The sequence below is a fragment of the Meles meles genome, chromosome 11 (genome assembly GCF_922984935.1).
Source record: "Meles meles chromosome 11, mMelMel3.1 paternal haplotype, whole genome shotgun sequence".
NCBI lineage: Eukaryota > Metazoa > Chordata > Mammalia > Carnivora > Mustelidae > Meles > Meles meles.
In genome coordinates, this window is record NC_060076.1 from 3,264,286 (window position 1) to 3,281,342 (window position 17,057).

The 17,057-nt window shown below is 61.6% G+C and overlaps 3 protein-coding genes across 6 annotated transcripts in view; 2 read left to right on the top strand and 1 right to left on the bottom strand.

Annotated features, from left to right (window-relative positions):
• The window catches only part of SURF4 (surfeit 4), a 13,224-nt gene extending 3,965 nt beyond the window's left edge, over window positions 1–9,259 (top strand). Inside the window, exons 2-6 of the mRNA XM_046022913.1 lie at window positions 3,952–4,138; window positions 4,770–4,846; window positions 5,447–5,490; window positions 5,958–6,144; window positions 6,908–9,259. Of these exons, the coding sequence (XP_045878869.1) occupies window positions 3,952–4,138; window positions 4,770–4,846; window positions 5,447–5,490; window positions 5,958–6,144; window positions 6,908–7,174 (762 nt within the window). The 3' untranslated portion in view covers window positions 7,175–9,259. The remainder of the gene's footprint in view (window positions 1–3,951; window positions 4,139–4,769; window positions 4,847–5,446; window positions 5,491–5,957; window positions 6,145–6,907) is intronic.
• Window positions 8,308–13,357, bottom strand: SURF2 (surfeit 2). The gene is made up of 6 exons (XM_046022915.1): window positions 13,245–13,357; window positions 13,006–13,160; window positions 12,325–12,428; window positions 10,437–10,625; window positions 10,063–10,226; window positions 8,308–9,711 (listed from the first exon to the last, which is right to left on the bottom strand). Exons 1-6 carry the CDS (start codon window positions 13,320–13,322, stop codon window positions 9,625–9,627), a joined length of 777 nt encoding a protein of 258 aa, XP_045878871.1. The 5' UTR covers window positions 13,323–13,357; the 3' UTR covers window positions 8,308–9,624.
• A 49-nt stretch (window positions 13,358–13,406) lies between these two features.
• Window positions 13,407–17,009, top strand: LOC123953029 (surfeit locus protein 1). Of its 4 annotated transcripts, none has more exons than XM_046022909.1 (8): window positions 13,407–13,626; window positions 14,328–14,461; window positions 14,542–14,624; window positions 15,129–15,320; window positions 16,071–16,143; window positions 16,225–16,387; window positions 16,681–16,762; window positions 16,834–17,009. In XM_046022909.1, exons 1-8 carry the CDS (start codon window positions 13,407–13,409, stop codon window positions 16,901–16,903), a joined length of 1,017 nt encoding a protein of 338 aa, XP_045878865.1. In that variant the 3' UTR covers window positions 16,904–17,009. The 4 variants fall into 4 exon arrangements, 3 of the variants coding, with proteins under 3 accessions (XP_045878865.1, XP_045878868.1, XP_045878866.1); XR_006820797.1 differs by having other exon boundaries at window positions 13,421–13,626; window positions 16,225–16,427; window positions 16,834–16,854; XM_046022912.1 differs by lacking the exon at window positions 14,328–14,461 and having other exon boundaries at window positions 13,492–13,626; window positions 14,542–14,656.
• Window positions 17,010–17,057: the final 48 nt, after the last annotated feature.

The following is a 17,057-nucleotide window of genomic DNA, read 5'->3' on the forward strand; positions in this document are numbered from 1 at the left end:
GCACGTGTGAGTCCCTGAACTCTTGCTTCAGCCCTGACTCAGCCTGATGCGAGGGAAGTCACCAACCGCAAGTTCTAATGATCTGCGATGTGTAGGCTTGACGTGGTCCTTGAGAAGGGGAGCCCCACTCCCTGGCGATCAGAAGGTGTGACTCGCCCTTGTCCAGTTCCTCTGAGCTCTCCACCAGGAATTGCACATTGGGTCCCTCCAGTCCCTTCCGTCCCGAATACTCAGAGACAGTCGGGTTCTCTATGCTGCAGGTGGCTATGGGCTGTATCAGGAGTTAGGTCGCAGGTGGGGTATGTTTCTGAAATTCCCTCCAGAATTGGAACCCTCGTCAATGAGTCTCGCTCTCTGTCTTGCCCAAGTCCCTCTGATGCTCACTGCTCTGAACCACGTCGTACTTGGTGGTGGGGTTCTTGGAGATGCCTGTGAGAAGCCAGCCCCACAGAGGCTGGCCATCCTGGCCCATGGTCTGTCCCTGCTCAGTCTCCCCCTCCAGCTCTCTTGCCATGATTTGCTCCCGTGAGTGGCAGCGTTCTGCAGGGCCTGTTGGCATGTTGGACGCTGGTGCTGTGCGCACACCGGACAGGGGACCACTCTGGGCTCTTGGGTGCTGCCGGGTGCCTGACTCGGGCTCTTCCCTGATCTGTCAAGGGGATGCTGTCCACAGATGCGTGGTGTGGATTCAGCGGCCACGTCTGAACCGTTGTGACTGACACACATTCAGGGAATCCATAAAATTGGGTCTGGCATTGTGTTTATTTTTTAAACCATTTTTTAAAAATGATTTTTATTTATTTATTTGATAGAGCATGCACAAGCAGGGGGAAGGGGAGGCAGAGGGAGAGGGAGAAGCAGGGAGCCCATTGCGGGTTCAGTCCCAGGACCCTGAGATCATGACCTGACCCAAAGGCAGACGCTTAACCGACTGAGCCACCCGGGTGCCCCAAACTGGTTCTGACCTTGTGTTTAAGCATAGGTTTTTTTTTTCTTTTTCCTTTTTTTTTTTTTTTTAAAGATTTTATTTATGAGTGAGAGCATGAGCAGGGGGGAGGGGCAGAGGGAGAAGCAGACTCCCCACTGAGCAGGGAGCCTGACGTGGGGCTCCATCCCAGGACCCTGAGATCATGACCTGAGCTGAAGGTGGATGCTTAACCGACTAAGCCACCCAGGCGCCCCTCCTGAACCTCTTTTAAACCAGCCAGCCTCTAATAAGCACCTGTTTGGACTGAACATGGGAGAAAAAAGCCTATGTTTAGGGGCGCCTGGGTGGCCCAGTCAGTTATACGTCTGCCTTTGGCTCAGATCATGATCGGGGGTCCTGGGATTGAGCCCTAGGTTGGGCTCTCTGTTCAGCAGGGAGCCTGCTTTCCCTTCTCTCTCTGCCTGCCGCTCCCCCTGCTTGTGCGCACACACTCTATCAAATAAAGAAAAGAAAGAGAGAGAGAGATTCTGGAGCAGTGTGACTTACAAAATATAGTCGGCCCAAAGCCTAGACCACATCTGACTTTGAAAACAGATAGGTGCTTAGTTCACAGCAGAGATAACCTGAATTTTGGCATTTTACCCCCAAGCTCAGAGCGTCTCCTCAGCGCGTCTCGTTGGGGAAGGGAGGAGTCTCTCCGTTGCTTTTTAATCCTCTTGACCCAGACACTCAAATTAGGGGTAGACTCCTCTCGGAAGCTTTTAAACACTGCCTGCGTCTCTTGGGCCGTTGCCGCGGAGCAGTGTGTGTGCTCCGTGGGGCTGCCTGATGGTGAGGGCTCCCAACGAAGCCCAGGGCGTGGGCTCCTTTGTCCTCACTGGGGAGCATGGGAGCGCCTTTCAGCTCCAGCTCGGAGGCAGCCCAGCACCCCTCCGGTGTCTGCCTGCCTGCCTTTTGGGGTCAGCCTCCCCTGGAGTCCTGCCTCAGCTCCGTCCCTGTGTCTCTGCGGACTGCTTGCGTCCACCAGTGACTCTTGCTGGGCCTTAGGAAAGCATCTGGGCGCCCTGAGGTGGAAAGGGCAGGGTTGGTGGCGTCCGCTGTCCCTGTTCCCCATTGGTCTGACGCTGGGGTTTGTGGACGCCGACTGTCCGTACATCTTATGTGCGCGGCGGAGACTCCCGAGTTCACAGGGGCGTTCAAGGCCTCTCTTTCCAAACAAGGTTTCTTTCTCCTTCCTTTTTCTCCTCCGCTCACTCAAGTTGGAAAGAGTCTTAGTAACCACTAATGCAGCTGTCCTCGCTTTGTGGCAGGATAGCAGAACCGGTCCCCTGCCTCCAAACAGATGGGGCTTGTCCGCGGCCACACAGTGCACGGGCACTCCCAGCGAGTCCAGCCTGGTCCATGGTCCAGGTGTGTCTTGTCTCTCACCGTGACCTCTGCGGTCAAGGGCGGAGCGGGTGGGTGCAAAAGCGCCACCTTGGGGCTCAGTCGAGCTCAGGAGGGCTGCAGAGAAAGGCCGGCTGGCTTGGAAGCTTTCTCCCGCTCTCCCTCCCTCCCAGGTGAGCCTGTCTGCTGTGGCCCAGGGGGAGGGGGAGGGGAGGCTCCTCCGCTGACCCAGCCCAGCCGAAGTGCGCCACGAAGGTTCACTGGAACAGCCAGAGGCTCATTACCTGCGGCGGAGAGCGTTGGCTGTGTCTAGAACTGAAAAGCAGCTTTTCAAAATGCCAGCAATTAAGAGACGCTCTTAGAAACCAGATATACTTTCACTGGTGCCAGTAAGATTTCATCAGCTCTAAGAGGGACTGTGACGTTCGTGTGACCGTCCCTCTGTGGGGGTCAGACCCACAGATGCCCTTTGGACTCTGCTGCCTGCCGCATCACTCCCGTGGGTGGGTCCTGGTCCCGTCACCCTGGGTTGTAGGGTTTCTCTTTGCACTTCTTTTCCAGGTTGGAAAGAGAAAGTGGCTTTTGGGACCCGAGGGACACTGGTGGCCCGATTCAGCTCGCGTATTTGTTTCCTAACTGTGCCTTTGTTAACGGCCCGCCTCGCAGGGCAGGAGGAAGTCCTAAACCTGTTTTCTCTCTCCTTGATGTTTGCCAGCGAGTTTCCGAACTTGAATTTCGCTGCTGTTGACACAGTCGTCCATCTGTTTGTCAGCGTGTCTTTGTGGGAGACTCAGGGCGGTGGAGCCGTGAGCCGCACCAGCCCCCCATGGGCGCTCCCAGTGGCGGTGCTCTGCGGGGCCGGGAAATGCACGCGTGGTGGTCAGAGCTTCTCCAGCCGCTCCGCAGGTCCTGGCCACGTGTAGAAATGGGAGTTTACCATTGGGTCAACCTAGAGGTCCTCTAGGCCCGGGACCCTGGCTGTCACCTAAGCGGCCTGTCATCTCAAGAGTGTGCTTGGCTTCCGTCTAGAGGGGGTCTGAGCGTTGCTGGGGTGCGGGGGGGCCACGCTCTGCTGTGTGTGACCAGCAAGCGGCGTCGGGAAGGTGCAGTGCAGATTGAGCCCCTCTCCCCCGGGGGTTCGGCTTGCCCGTTTGTCCCACCGAGGGACACGTGGCACTGTCTGGAGGCAGTTCTGGTTGTCGCAGTTGGAGTGGGGCTGCCAATGGCATCTGGTGGGCAGAGGCCAGGGATGCCGCTCACCACCCTTCGGTGCAGGACAGCCCGCGATCGAGAAGGGTCTGCGCAGATGCCCGGGGGCGCAGGTGGGGAGACGCCCCTTGCACACCTTGTCACGAGGTGATCCTAATTCACTGAGGCCCTTGCCTGAGAATACGAGCCGTGTGTCTTGTGGCTGTCCCATGTTTTGACGACCGTCAATGCCACCTGGACACGGGTGCCGAGACGACAGGGGATCACAGAAGGGCGTGGTGGCCGTCGCCCTGGGGCTCTGAGCCAGACAGGCCGATGGCATGCCCAGACCCACAGGGCAGTACTGAGGTGCTGAGGGGCCCTGCGCCTGTGGGGGGGGTCTAGTGTCCCGCCCGCAGCCGCCTTAGCGGGCTTTCTGTGGCCCACAGTTCCTCCGGGTCACGAAGCAGTACCTGCCGCACGTGGCGCGTCTCTGCCTGATCAGCACATTCCTGGAGGACGGCGTCCGCATGTGGTTCCAGTGGGGGGAGCAGCGTGACTACATCGACACCACGTGGGGCTGCGGCTACGCGCTGGCCTCGGCCTTCGTGCTCCTCAACCTGCTGGGACAGCTGAGTGAGTGGCCCGGAGGCGCGGGCGGCATTCCCCAGGGATGCACGTCAGAGCACGCGTGCTCCAGGGCGAGTGGGGGAGAGAGCAGGTCACTGAGGGTCTCCTGGGGCGGCTGACGCTCTCCCTCCCCTCCCTTCCTGGCGGTGGGCCTCGGGGTGGGTGCTCTGGGTCGCTAGGGAGATCTGGGCCATCTGGGTGGGTCCGAGGGGATCAGAGGGGTCAGAGCCCAGTGTGTTGGGACGGGGCGAGGGGAGGGACCACGGGCAAGGGAGAGCGTTAGGCTGGAGAGCAGCTCACGGGGGCCTCGGGTCTTCTGCTCCTGACCATTCTCTTCTGGTGGCAGCCCCTCCCCTGGTGCCTTGCGGGGCAGGAGAGGGGCCTTTTCAGCCTGTCCTGGAGCTCTCCACAGCAGGGTTTCTGAGTGCCCACTCACTCTGGAAGGGGCCCATTCTCTGGAGCAAGGGACCACTTTCTGGAACGATGTCTCTGCTAAGTGAGGTCCAGTTGACGTGGGTGTGGTCCGTGCCTCTCGCGGATTCCCCAGTAGTTGCTTTTCCCTCAGGGTGGTTCGTGGGGGCTGCCGCTTCACGGGGGGCTCGCCGCAGCCCCTGAGCCTTGCCCTCGTCCTTTGCAGCCGGCTGCATCCTGGTGCTGAGCAGAAACTTCGTGCAGTACGCCTGCTTCGGGCTCTTTGGAATCATAGCGCTGCAGGTACGCGGGGCGCGAGGCCCAGGTGCGCCCTTCCTCGCAGTGGCGGGAACAGAGCTTCTGCACAAAGGTGTCTTTGGGGACTCGGCTTCCCTCCCCCCGAGCCCTCTGCCTCTGCCCGGACTTCCTGCTCTTCTCTGAGAAGTCACTGGAATTTCCTGCAAGCAAGCTCAGAGGAGCGGGAGAGGCTGGTGCCCGGGGAAGCTGCCAGGCTCTGGGTACCCACCTTTGGGCCGCCTTCCTGGGTTTCCTTTGACGGGGGGACAAACCACAGGGGTGGCTACAGCTGAGACATTGTCTCACCGTTTTCCCTCATAAAGACTGCCCGGCCGGCCCTGTGAGCTGTGCGACCCGTAGTGCGTGACCCTCTGCGCCCCAGCCCACCGCGGGCTCCGGGGGAGCAGGTGCTGGCTCGGCAGGCCCGGGCCGAGACGTGCTGAGCCAGGTGCTGAGCTCAGAGCCGTCCTGGGGCCCCAGACCGTTGGCGTATCTTATCTCGCACTTAAACCGGAGGAACTGCCCACCGCAGTTGATCGTGTAGAAACCCGAGTGGGTTTGGAAATGCTGAGTCCGGCTTCTGTCTCTCTCCTCTGTTCCCTCCAGACGATTGCTTACAGCATCCTGTGGGACTTGAAGTTTCTGATGAGGTACGTGTGCGCTGCATAGCGAGCTTCTTTTCGTGGCTCTCGACTCCGGAACCAGCAGTCAGAGGGGACGTCTTTGGGTCCAAGTGTGCTTGGAGTCTGTTGGGGTGTTGGCAGGGGCGCCCCTCCCCGCCCCCGAGCTCAGGCCCCGATGAAGCCTGTGTCCAGGAGGGAGGGAAGGAGGCCCAGAGTGAGCTCTTGCTCACCGGGCCGGTCGCCCCCTAGAGCCAGGGTGAGGACGGGGCCTGGGTGTGATCAGGCTCCTTTCCCTGTTGGGCAGAATAGACGAGTCTGTCTGGAGCCGTGGGGGGCCTTTGTGGGCCGAAGCGGTCACCCAGCTGGTCTGTCTCGGTTTGGAGAGAGGGACCCGAGGGCCTTTCCCGTGCTCCCGCCAAGGTCTCCCGGCCTGGTGTGATGGGCACGTGTTGGGCCTGGTGAGCCGTAGTGACCCGCCTGGCGTCTGTTCCCAGGAATCTGGCCCTGGGAGGAGGCCTGCTGCTGCTGCTGGCGGAGTCGCGCTCCGAGGGGAAGAGCATGTTCGCGGGCGTCCCCACCATGCGCGAGAGCTCGCCCAAGCAGTACATGCAGCTCGGGGGCAGGGTCCTGCTGGTGCTCATGTTCATGACCCTCCTCCACTTCGACGCCAGCTTCTTCTCCGTAAGTGTCCCGCAGGCTCGAGTGGGCGGGGCTCCTGGGCTTCGGGAACGTGCGCTGCTCGCCACCCCCTCCCCGGGTTGTCAGGGGCCGTCAGAACGATGAACGAGTTGGCTCCAAGGAAGCGAGCCTTTGATCCTATTAAAAGGAGTGAAAACCCGGCAAGCTCTCATGGGCTCAGAGCGGACGAATGAAGTCCAGAGTCTCCCGGGCCCCCCCGAGGGCCCAGTGCGGGTGTGCCGGCCCCCAGGCTGCCCGCCTAGGCTCTTCACAGACTCACTGCCTCCCTTGCCCACTGCTCACACCTGTCGCGGGCTGTGTGCATGCGGGTGTCGCCGCAGCAGAAGGTCCTGTCTTGTCCCCAGGAGCTTACAGTGCACATCGGGAGGGCCTGCTGGGTGCCCTGGCCGGGTGGGGTCCCTGGGAGGGGCTCCTGGTGCCATGGTTAGGGGAGCCCGGTTCTAAGGCGTTCTGGGGCAGAACTACCCCGATAGCTTGCAGGCCCGCAGGCTCGACAAGTGTGTCGTAGATTACAGCCCTTTGGCTGGAGGCTGACCTTGACCCTCGCCCCAACGGCTTGTGCTTAGGAGCGCTGCTCTCTCTGTTCTGCCCCCGGCCCCCTCGGGTGTGAGCGCACGCCACTCCATGACGTCACCCTGACGCCTACCCACAGTGACCAGGGCACTTGCAACTTGCCCGATCATAAAACAGGGTACGTCTCTTCCTCACCTTTTTGGGGGGATTTCTTACCTTCCGACCTCTGCAGATTCTCCAGAACATCGTGGGCACAGCTCTGATGATTTTAGTGGCCATCGGTTTTAAAACCAAGCTGGCTGCTTTGACTCTTGTCGTCTGGCTGTTTGCCATCAACGTGTACTTCAACGCCTTCTGGACCATTCCTGTCTATAAGCCCATGCACGACTTCCTGAAGTACGACTTCTTCCAGACCATGTCGGTGATCGGAGGCTTGCTCCTGGTGGTGGCCCTGGGCCCTGGGGGCGTCTCCATGGACGAGAAGAAGAAAGAGTGGTAACAGACCCCTTCCCTGCCTGGCTGAGACCCGCGGCCACCGAGGACTGGTTCGGGGTGGATTAACAAAGCTGCCAGCATCCGCGTGTCCTCTCCCTCCCCTCCCTTGGTAAAGGCACAGATGTTTTGAGAGTTTCTTTGCAGACACCTGAAAATTGATGGCTAAATTTGCTCTGGACCCCTAACCCAGTAGCCGACCATCGGAGCCGGCCGGCTGGAAGGCAGTATTCCCCCACCCCCCCACTCCCAAGGCAAGGCCTCGGCTCCTCGGAGCGAGTGGCGGGCTTGGCCGTGGCCTCACGTCCTAGTTTGTTGGGGCTGTGGGTGGGGCTTCAAGCTGTACTGTGACCAGATACATTTGTGTATCATTCAGAGTGGTCTCCCTCTTATTACGCTTTTAGTTGACGTTTTTAACTGAAACGAAAGGATTCGGGATGGCCCAGCCCAACATCAGACACACTAAGTCCCAGTTTTAAACTGCACCCATGGCTCCGAGTGGTCCCTGCCCCACACTGTTAACACTCGCGGGGCCGGTGACGGCCTTGAGACCCAGACCCAAAGAAGGATGCTGCCCGGGCGGGGCGGCCTGGCCACTGTTCACGGTGGAGGTCACTCGTCAGAAAACCGCCTCAGATTGGGGCTGGTGTTTGAAAGGGCAACCTGCCCCCACCCCACCCCGGGAGCTTTTTAGTGGCTCGAGGTGGGGACAGAGGCGCTCCAAGTCCTCGGACGCCCCTGGAGCCCACAGAGACCCATGCTCCGACCCTGGCCTGGCCACACACCTGCAGGTTGGCTCCCGTGTGAGGGGTGTGGGCCCGGTGGCAGCCCCGGGGGCCGGGCAGCGACACAGCGGGCTCTCAGACCAGTTACCTCACCCTGACCTCTGCACAGAGCCTCTGCCGAAGCCGTGGGCCCAGCTCCACCGCGGCTGGGCGCCCGCGCGGTTCTCCTCCGGCTGGAGGGAGTCTTCCCCGGCTGTGCAGCCGTGGCCTGCCACCCTCCCTAGGCTGTCGCTTACTCAGATTGTCTATCTGCTATGCCGAATGCAGCCCAAATTACTTTTTAAGATTTGTGATGCCTTACCGATTGGATCTCAATCCTGTATTTAAAGTTTTCTAACATTGCCTTATACTGCGCTTCTCTTCTTGGGGGGTACGAGTGCCTGTGGCTCTTCTCCACCTGCCAGGCCCGAGCGACACCACAGGGGGCAGGTGGGACACCTCGGTGCCTCCCCCTGACTCTCCGGGGGGCAGGCTGACCAAACTCGCCCGAGGACTGCCTGGAGCTTGTCTTCTCTCCTGGCTCAGCCATTACACGTACAGGCCTGAGGGTCACCCCCGGGGATGCTGGGGGCCGGTCCTGAGCCGGGAGCCCCATCTACCAGCCAGACTGGAGCCAGTGTGAGCTGGGGAACCTGCCCCGTTTCCAGCTCCCAGAAGCTCTCCTGGCTCTGCAGCCTGGACCCACCAGCCCGTGGAGGCCCATCCGCACACGTTCCTAACCACATCCCACCCGCACATCCCTCTGGCCTTTTGAAGATGAAGCAATGGCTCACGGACAGAGGGCTTTTCTACTTCCCAGCGCTCGGATGCTCCCCCCGCAAAGGGTGGCTCTGACTCCGGGTCTCCACCTGGGCAGGGCCGTCCCTTGGTCCACCCCCTCCCCCGTCAGCACAGCACGACTCGAGTCCTCCCAAATGACACTCAGCCAAGACCATTCCTCCGTGACACCGTTTTTGACAGGGTACGGATCCCTCTTGGCCCCGTGCTCGCGAGGCCTTTACTGGTTTGTAGAAATAGGTTGACCCCCGGAGGCTGGGGGGTGCAGTCAGAGGTCACCCTCAGTGCTAGAGGCTCTGGGCTCACCGGGCCCCAAGCAGACCGCTGCCTGGGACGGGGTAGACACCTTTGCAGGGAGGAAAGAAATACCATCTACTAATTGGCTTTGACAAAACCATTTCTGAAAAATTTTTTTGCTTTATGTGGGAAATAGGTATAAATCTCATTTTATGCTGTATTTTATATCTTAGTTGTGTTTGAAAACGTTTTGATTTTTGGAAACATCAAAATAAACAATGGCATTTGTTGTATGCAGTGTGATCCTCTGGTCTTGTCCCGCGGGCGTGCGGCCTGGCCAGGCCTCTCCCTGGACCCCAAGTGAGCTCGACAGACCCTCTAGGCTTCGCTGAGGAGCACTCAGCAGCCACGTGTGGACAGAGCTCTTCCCTCGTGGTCCCTGCTGCTTCCTGGCGGGGTGGGGGGGGAGCGTGCCCCTGACGCCTGGGGGACTGACCCCCAGCCCCACCTTCGGGGGCAGCAAGCGCAGAGTGGATGGAGAAGGCCCGGGGCACTGCGGTGGCCGAGAGGACGCACTGGGCGGTTGGAAGAGGAGCACAGGGTCTGGTGGCTGAGGAGTTCTCGAACGGGGCTCGACACGCGCCTTGTCTGCGGCTATTTACGATCCAGACCGTTTAAAAGAGCTGAAGCTCTTAGCTTTACAGTGATGACTTCGAAGCTGCTTCTTCGATGAGCTCAACTGCTTCTGGAACACGAACAGAAGGTTCCAGCTCGCGAGCCTGCCCGCCTGCCCCCCCGGCACCCCCGGCGCCCCAGCCTCACAGCAGGCCTGGAGCTTCTCGAGCCCCAGAACCAGGGACGACGGTGGCCTCGTCACATCACTGCCTCACGGCGAAGGGCCGAGCCTGGAAGCGAGTCTCCCGGCCCGGGCTACCCGCGGCACTCGGCAGCCCTCAGAGCCTCGAACCGAGAGGCGGCCCCCGCGCTCGTCAGGCCAGAGTGGGCCTGGCTCCTGTTTACTTTGATTTGCAAAAACGAGGTTCTTGTTCACGTTCAAGGAAACAGAAAACTATCCCCAGAGAAAGCGGCCGCCTACCTTCCTCCTCTTGCGGATCGGCGCCTGGGCCACCAGCGGCTCTCCTCCGTCCCCTGGGCCTGTCCCCGGGCCGCGCCTTGGCTCCTCGCCCTCTTCTCTCAGAAAGTCCTCGGTGCTGGCCCCAGGCTCCGTCCCTCCCAGGTCCTTTCTGGTGAACAGCTCGGCTGGAAGGAATAATGGAGGGGATGGGCTGTTTCAGGTGAGTGTCACCGTGCAGGGCTGAGGCGGGAGTGGCCAGCCAGAGCCCAGGACCTGAGGACATGGGGTGGGACAGACAGACGGACGGAGGCTGGAGCCCACTTGCCGAGAGCTCAGAACCGAGCAGACGGCCAGGATCCACACCTGCGGGGAGGGTGGGGGGCAGGCCTGCTTACGTGGGTATAGGTCTGTCAGGCTGTCATCACTGTCCCTCGCAGCTGCGCCGTCGTCGCTAGACACAGGTTCCCAGAAGGCCTCTGTCGGACGACGCGGCCCAGCGCCGTCTGTCTGGTCTTCTCTCCTCCTCCTCTTGTGCAAGAGGCAGGCAGGGACGTACTCCACACCCTGCTTCTGACACTTTTCATCTGGGGGACAGGCCAGCATGCTGCCTGTTTCTGGGTTTGCCTCGGTCCCCCAGCGCGGAGCCGAGCTCCGCCAGGGCCCCGTACCCCCCCGTTTCTACCGAGTGAGGAAGGAGGCCAGCGGGGTGGAGGTTGTGGAGTGAGAAGATGCAGGGGCGTGCCGGGCCTCGAGCACTGAACCCCCAGCCCCGCTCAGTGGATAGAAACAGAGCCCCGACGAGGAGCAGGGGGGCATCGACAGGCCTGACTTGGGAAACATGCCCGGTGCGGGCCTGGCTCTCCTGTCCAGTGTGGCCCCCTCAGGGAGGAGGGAGAAGGGGGTCCAGGCCCTGGTCTCCAATGTCACTGCCGGCTTCTGCCCACCTCCAAGGTCCTATCCTCTGTCTCATCTCGGCCGCCCACTCTGTGGTCCCACCCGACCTCCTGGCCACTGGCCTCTGCACCCAGCATCTCCCATCTGCATTCCCAGCCAGGTTTCCCGGCTGCCAGGCTCTGGCTCCTTCTGGCCACTGGTCCTGGGAGCCACGCACTCCAGCGTCCGGATGACTGTTCTGCTCCCGGAGTGACCCAGCCCTCCCTTTCCCGCCCACACCAAGCAGCCCTCAGGCTCTGCCTGGGCGCAGGATCCCTGCTTCTCAACCCTCCACAGTGTCCTTCGCTACTGGCCTTAGGTGATGACAGTCTCGCGTCTTCTTGGGGAAACAAAGCCTTCAGACCACTCTTCCTCACCCTGCCGGTTTCCGTGCCCAAACCCACCGGACTCTGCCCCTTCTGGTCCTCCCCCACTCTCCCTTCAGGAACATTTGAGAAGTCTCCAAACCACTCACGAAACCTCTGCCCCCAACACCGCCCCACCTGGCTGCTTCTCTCCTCGGGGCGCCTTCCGTGCTCAGGCCTGGCCCTGTCCCCTGTTCCATGGCTTCGGGAATGCAAATGCCACGTCTGTGTCAGTGGCATGCATCATCCGAGTGCTGGCCCCTGTCGCCAGTAGTCACCCTCCCTGCCACACGTTGACAGCAACGTTTCATTTTCCCACGAAGCCTGTCATCCAGATGCCACTCTCCGAAACCACCCCAGGTCTCGAGCCAGGAATTTGGGGGTCACAGCTGATTTCTCCCCTCACCCACTGATCCTGCCGTGTGTACATCTTCCCCGCCAACACCTGGTCACCCCAGTCACGGTCCCCTCACCTGACTGCACAGCACTGAGCGGCCCCTCTTCCACGGCTCCCCACCCCGCCCCCCCCTTGGAGCCACAGTGACCCTGACACACAAAGTGATTGTGCCGGGCCCTGCTTCGGTCCTTTCAGTGCCTCCCCACTTCATGTGGTCCTGACCTCCAAGGCCCTCTGTGTTCTTGTCCCCACCTACCCTGCTGACCCCAACTTGCAGGTGGCACAGTGGCCTTCCTCTAGGAGCTCCTGCAGCCAAGCGTTGTTCTGCCTCTGCCCTTGCCTGAGTCTTTGCTTCTACTCCCCACGTCCCTGAAGTTTCCACCCAGGGACTCAGCCTCCCCAGGGGCCTCGTGGTGGCCCTTGGCACATGTCCTTCACAGCACTTGCTTGCCTGTAGTGACCTCGGAGCCCACTGTACCACCAGCTGGTGCCAAAGGGTGACTGAGACCCCACTTCTGCCTTCAAGGGGCACGCATCCCCCAAACACCTGTGCAGCGAGGCAGGCCGAGTCCGCCCGTGGCTACTCACATTCTCGCAGAGCTCTCTGGTACCGGCGGCCCTGGGTGTGCCTCAGCACGTGCTCTGGGGACTTGTTGATGTGCCGCAGGGTGAGCCTGCAGAACAGCTGGTGCCTGGGGACAGGGAAAGCTTGGTCGGTGGGGACATTCACGACATCCCCAGAGCCTGAGAGCGGAGGCCTGCGAGGTGGCCCTGGCAACAGGATTCTTAAAGGTTCCCCAAGCGACTCCACTCTGCAGCGGGGTGCGGAGCACTGGCCCAGGGCGGCTGTGGCCACCCCACCTTCCCTGGAACACAGGCCTGGCGGGTCTGCGCAGCCGTCGGTGACCAGGGAAGGCACGTGGGAGACGGCCCGGCAAGGCGCGGGATGAACCGGAGCAGCCGCCCTCGCCCTCCTCCCTTCAACCACTGTCGACCACGTGTGTTCAGCTCCACCGAGTTCTCCTTACATGTGTGAGGCTGACCCCGTCCAGAACTTCGGGTGACAAAGCGCACGCCCTCCAGCTCCGCTCGGCAGCGGACAAGCCCGGGTGACAAACCTCAGCCTTGCAGACACCGAACAGCCCCGGGGGGGCGGGGGGAGCCTATCCCACCCGAAGCCCGGCGCACCCGGCGGGGAGGGGTCGGGGCTCGCCACCCACCGCCCGTCCCCACTCGGGACCCCCGCCTGCAGCGGCCCCGCGCACGTACGGGTTCTTGGTGCTGGGCACGATGTGCGGCTCGAGCTCCGCGTAGTCGAAGGCCGGGGCGGCGCGGACCAGCCGCCGGTACTTCTTGCCGCGGGTGTAGAGCTGGAGCTCGGGCAGGCGGCAGGGCAGCTCGTGGCCGGTGAGCGCGCATTTCACCTGCGGGCCGGAGGGCGGGCGCGGGGGTCAGGGGGGCCCAGGGCACACCGCGGGGCCCGCGCCTCCCCCGCCGTCCCCGCGGACCTTGTGGGCGCCGGGCTGCAGCCGCAGACTCGGGTGCTCGCGCAGGAAAGCGCACACGTCGGCCGAAAGCTCGGCCATGGCCCGGCGGCCCGCGGAGCCGGAGCCCGACTGCGCTCGCGCCGCGTGGGCCGGGGGCGGGGCTCGGCGGCGCCCCGGAAGCAGATGCCTCCGGGCCGGAAGTGCCGGCGGGCAATGGCGGCGGCCGTGCGGTGGCTGGGGCTGCGGGCGGCGGGGCCAGGGGCGGTGAGCGCGGCGCGGGGCTGTGTCGGGTGGGCTCGGGGGCCCGCGCCCCGGCTGGCGCGAGCTCGGCCGCTGCCCCCGTCTCCGCAGGCCTCGCCCCGCGCGGTCAGGAGGAGCGTCCTTGCGGTGCCCCCGCGCCCAGGTGAGGACTCGCTCGCGTGAGCCCCGGGCGCCCGGGATAGCGGCTCCCGCGCCCGCCCCGCGCTCTGCACCGAAGTGCGCAGTTCCCAGCGCCGGACCCGGCCGAGAGGGGCCGGCCCAAGATGGAAAGCCGGGGGTCTGGGACCCGCGGCTTGCGGGGGGCGCGTGCACCTGCAGCGGCGTGGGACGCCGTGCGGGGGAGAAGAGGGCTTCGTGAGCCCGCTCCGGGCCTGCTGCTTTGCCGTCCGCGAGGCCCGTCCCCCTCCGACAGCTGCAGTGTGTTTTCGTGTGCGTCGTTGCGTCTCCATCTACGAGGGCGGGAAAACGGGCTGTTGGAAGTGCTCTTGGAGCCGCTATCCCGAGCGTGTCCGGGTCTGTCTGCGCGGGTGCGGCCTAGTGGAACACACGGCAGAGTCGGCTTGTGTAGAAGGCAGAGCTGTTTTCTGCGGTGACGGTTGGTGGCACGGCCGGGACTGAGCCCTGGGTCTTGTATTCAGTCGGTAAACATCCACTGAGCGTACCGGCTACCGAGCCCCGGTTTAGGAGCCGGGCTGGACAGAGGGTGCCACTGGTTGGCTGCTGGCCTAGCCTGTGGTCTGTTCACTCTCCAGCAGTAGAGGCGGCGTCTCCTTGAGGAACGGGCTGCTCCCGTTCTGTTCGTGGAGGGCTTCTGACCCCGTGCCCGTGTCCTGAATCTCCTAGGGTTGGCCTGGGGGCCAAGCAGGTGGGGCAGCTCTGCAGCCCAGGCACCTGCCACGAAGGCGCAAGAGGACTCCTTCCTCCATTGGTTTCTGCTTCTCATTCCTGTGACTGCCTTTGGCCTGGGGACATGGCAGGTAAAGACTGGCTTCTAGCTCTCGTGGTGCTGAGCGCTCGACCTTGTCGCCATCCGCTCACGTTTGTGCCCCTTCCACAGGTGCAGCGTCGAAAGTGGAAGCTGAAGCTGATCGCGGAGCTGGAGTCGAGAGTCGCTGCTGAGCCCGTCCCCCTGCCAGCAGAGTGAGTGTGTGGCTGCCCGCCTGGGCTTTGAGGTCAGCAGCAGGGCCTGGCTTATGCTTGTAATCCTGACCCTTAGACCGGGGGGGGGGGGGGGGGGGGGGGGGGGGGGGCGCTCAAAACCAGTTGTCCTGCTGGGCTTCCTGACCACCCTTGGGAAGCTGCGTGAGGTACTTAATACTTAGAAAAACCTTTTTGCTCCCCAGCTTTACCTTTTTTCCCGATGTGTTGTACCTGAGGATCTCCCAGGGCGGACGGCCCCTGTAGCAGGGTTCTAACCCGCCGGGTGAGGGCAGAGTGCGCCCTCACGTTGTGTCTTGGCTGGAGAGCATCACCTTGAAAAAGTGCCCCGAATGTCTCTACTGTCTCTGCCTCCTCATTTTGAGGCACTGTCAGATATGGTCAACAGAGCTTTCCTTTTAGGGGAGCAAACGTGTGTGCCGTGTTTGTGGTGTGCAGGTACAACCTGGCTTGGCCTCACCCTCACTTTTCCCCACTCCCATGTAGCCCAATGGAACTGAAAAATCTGGAGTACAGGCCAGTGAAGGTCAGAGGGCACTTTGACCACTCCAAGGAGCTGTACATGATGCCTCGGACCATGGTGGACCCGGCCCGAGAGGCCCGGGAGGCTGGCCGTCTCTCTTCCTCACCCGAGAGCGGTGCCTATGTGATCACCCCCTTCCACTGCACTGACCTGGGGTGAGTGGGACATGCAGGGATGCACCAGCCTTGGGGAAATCCAAGATACCCAGGAAGGTTCAATTCCTTGAGAGTTTGGAATTTGTACTTCCGACATTGTTAAGCCAATTCATTTTACTTTTTACTGAGTCATTGCTGTGTCTGGGGAGGTGAATGAGACCAGCCACTCCGGAGAAACTGTCTCATGGCCAACGTGTTGAATGGTTGTGGTGCGGCCCGAGGAGGGGCTAGTCAGAGAACTCGAAAGGAAAGGAACCCCCCAGCTCTGCCTGGAGGGGGTGGGATCAGGGAAGGATTCCCAGGGGACTACTTGGGCCGCGCCTGGAGTTAGGAGATGGGAAGGGGAATCTGGGGAATCGACCTGTCCAGCAAGGGAGCATTGGGAGACCAACTAGAGCAACTTCCCAGCTATGGGTCCGGGAGGGTCTCTCCACCACCCCGAGTGGGTATTGGAGGCAGGAATACAAGGCAGCTGCTGCTGTTCATGGGTGAGGGGGTCAGGGTGTGGACGTTGCACAGCCTGTTGGGCCGGGTGAGGCACAGAGGGAAGCAGAGAAGGGTGCTGCGGACCCTGGAGATCAGTCTTCAGAGAGCTGATGGTCCTGTCATTAAGACCCGGCCGGGGAAAGGGGGGCCTCTCCCATTTTAAACTCTTCTCAGGCACCATCCTTGTGCTCACAAGGACGACCAGTGACGATCTTTATTCCAGAGCCCTTCCCCACCTGAAAGAGCATACTTCTGTCACTCCAGAATCACCATCCTGGTAAACAGAGGGTTTGTCCCCAAAAAGAAGGTGAATCCTGATACACGGCAGAAAGGCCAGGTAAGGGGAGTGACCCCTCCCTTGTGAGCAGGCTCTCTGGAAACCACAGGCCCTGAAGAGCATTCTCCCTTTCCTCTCTAGATCGAGGGAGAAGTAGACCTAGTTGGGATGGTGAGGCTGACAGAAACCAGGAAGCCCTTTGTCCCAGAGAACAATCCCGAAAGGAACCACTGGCATTACCGGGACCTGGAGGCCATGGCCAGGCTCACAGGCGCAGACCCCATCTTCATTGACGCGGACTTCCGTACGTTGTGACCAGCCCACCCCAGAAGAGCACGTAGTTTGTAAATACCTGGTTCTACCTTCCTCTCTGCCCCGACATTTCCCTCCTTCCTACTGGGTGCACTTCAGCGAGGGTGGGAGGAGCGTGGATGTCTGGCAGGTACTACGGAAAGCAAGCAACACGGGGCTGGTTACGGGTTTGGAAATCACAGCTCTCAGGAGCTCTGGAAGGCCCCAGGAAAGAGCTGGCCAGTGTGCTGTGGGGGACACACAGCTGGCGGCAGTGATCATGGACAGAGCCCACCGTCTCTGCAGGGAGCACAGTCCCCGGGGGACCCATCGGAGGGCAGACCCGAGTCACTCTGAGGAACGAGCATATGCAGTACATCGTCACCTGGTAAGTCCTGGTCTCCAGCTGCTCCTGCCTCTCCCCCTGCCCAACCTGACTGTTTCTCTCCTCAACCCCAGGTATGGACTCTGTGCAGCTACATCCTACCTGTGGTGGAAGAAATTCCTGCGCCGGACTCCTGGCGTGTGAGCTCGGTTTGTGAGTGGCCGGGCCGCGACCATCGGGAGTCACTGATTTCCAAGCCGTTTTTATACGGGGTCAGGTACTGCTGGCGTAAATAAACCTCTATGCTGTCCACCTGTCGTCTGCCTGCGTCCCTGCCTGTGCTCAGCCAGCACGCTGA

Coding starts and splice junctions, on each gene's coding strand:
- SURF2 (XM_046022915.1), bottom strand. CDS start 13,322: ATGGCCGAGCTTTCGGCCGACGTGTGCGCTTTCCTGCGCGAGCACCCG. Junction 12,429..13,005: donor GTGCCCAGCACCAAGAACCC/GTACGTGCGCGG, acceptor CCCTGTCCCCAG/GCACCAGCTGTTCTGCAGGC. Junction 10,626..12,324: donor CCAGAGAGCTCTGCGAGAAT/GTGAGTAGCCAC, acceptor CCTGTCCCCCAG/ATGAAAAGTGTCAGAAGCAG.
- LOC123953029 (XM_046022909.1), top strand. CDS start 13,407: ATGCCTCCGGGCCGGAAGTGCCGGCGGGCAATGGCGGCGGCCGTGCGG. Junction 14,462..14,541: donor TTGGCCTGGGGACATGGCAG/GTAAAGACTGGC, acceptor CCCCTTCCACAG/GTGCAGCGTCGAAAGTGGAA. Junction 15,321..16,070: donor TTCCACTGCACTGACCTGGG/GTGAGTGGGACA, acceptor CTGTCACTCCAG/AATCACCATCCTGGTAAACA.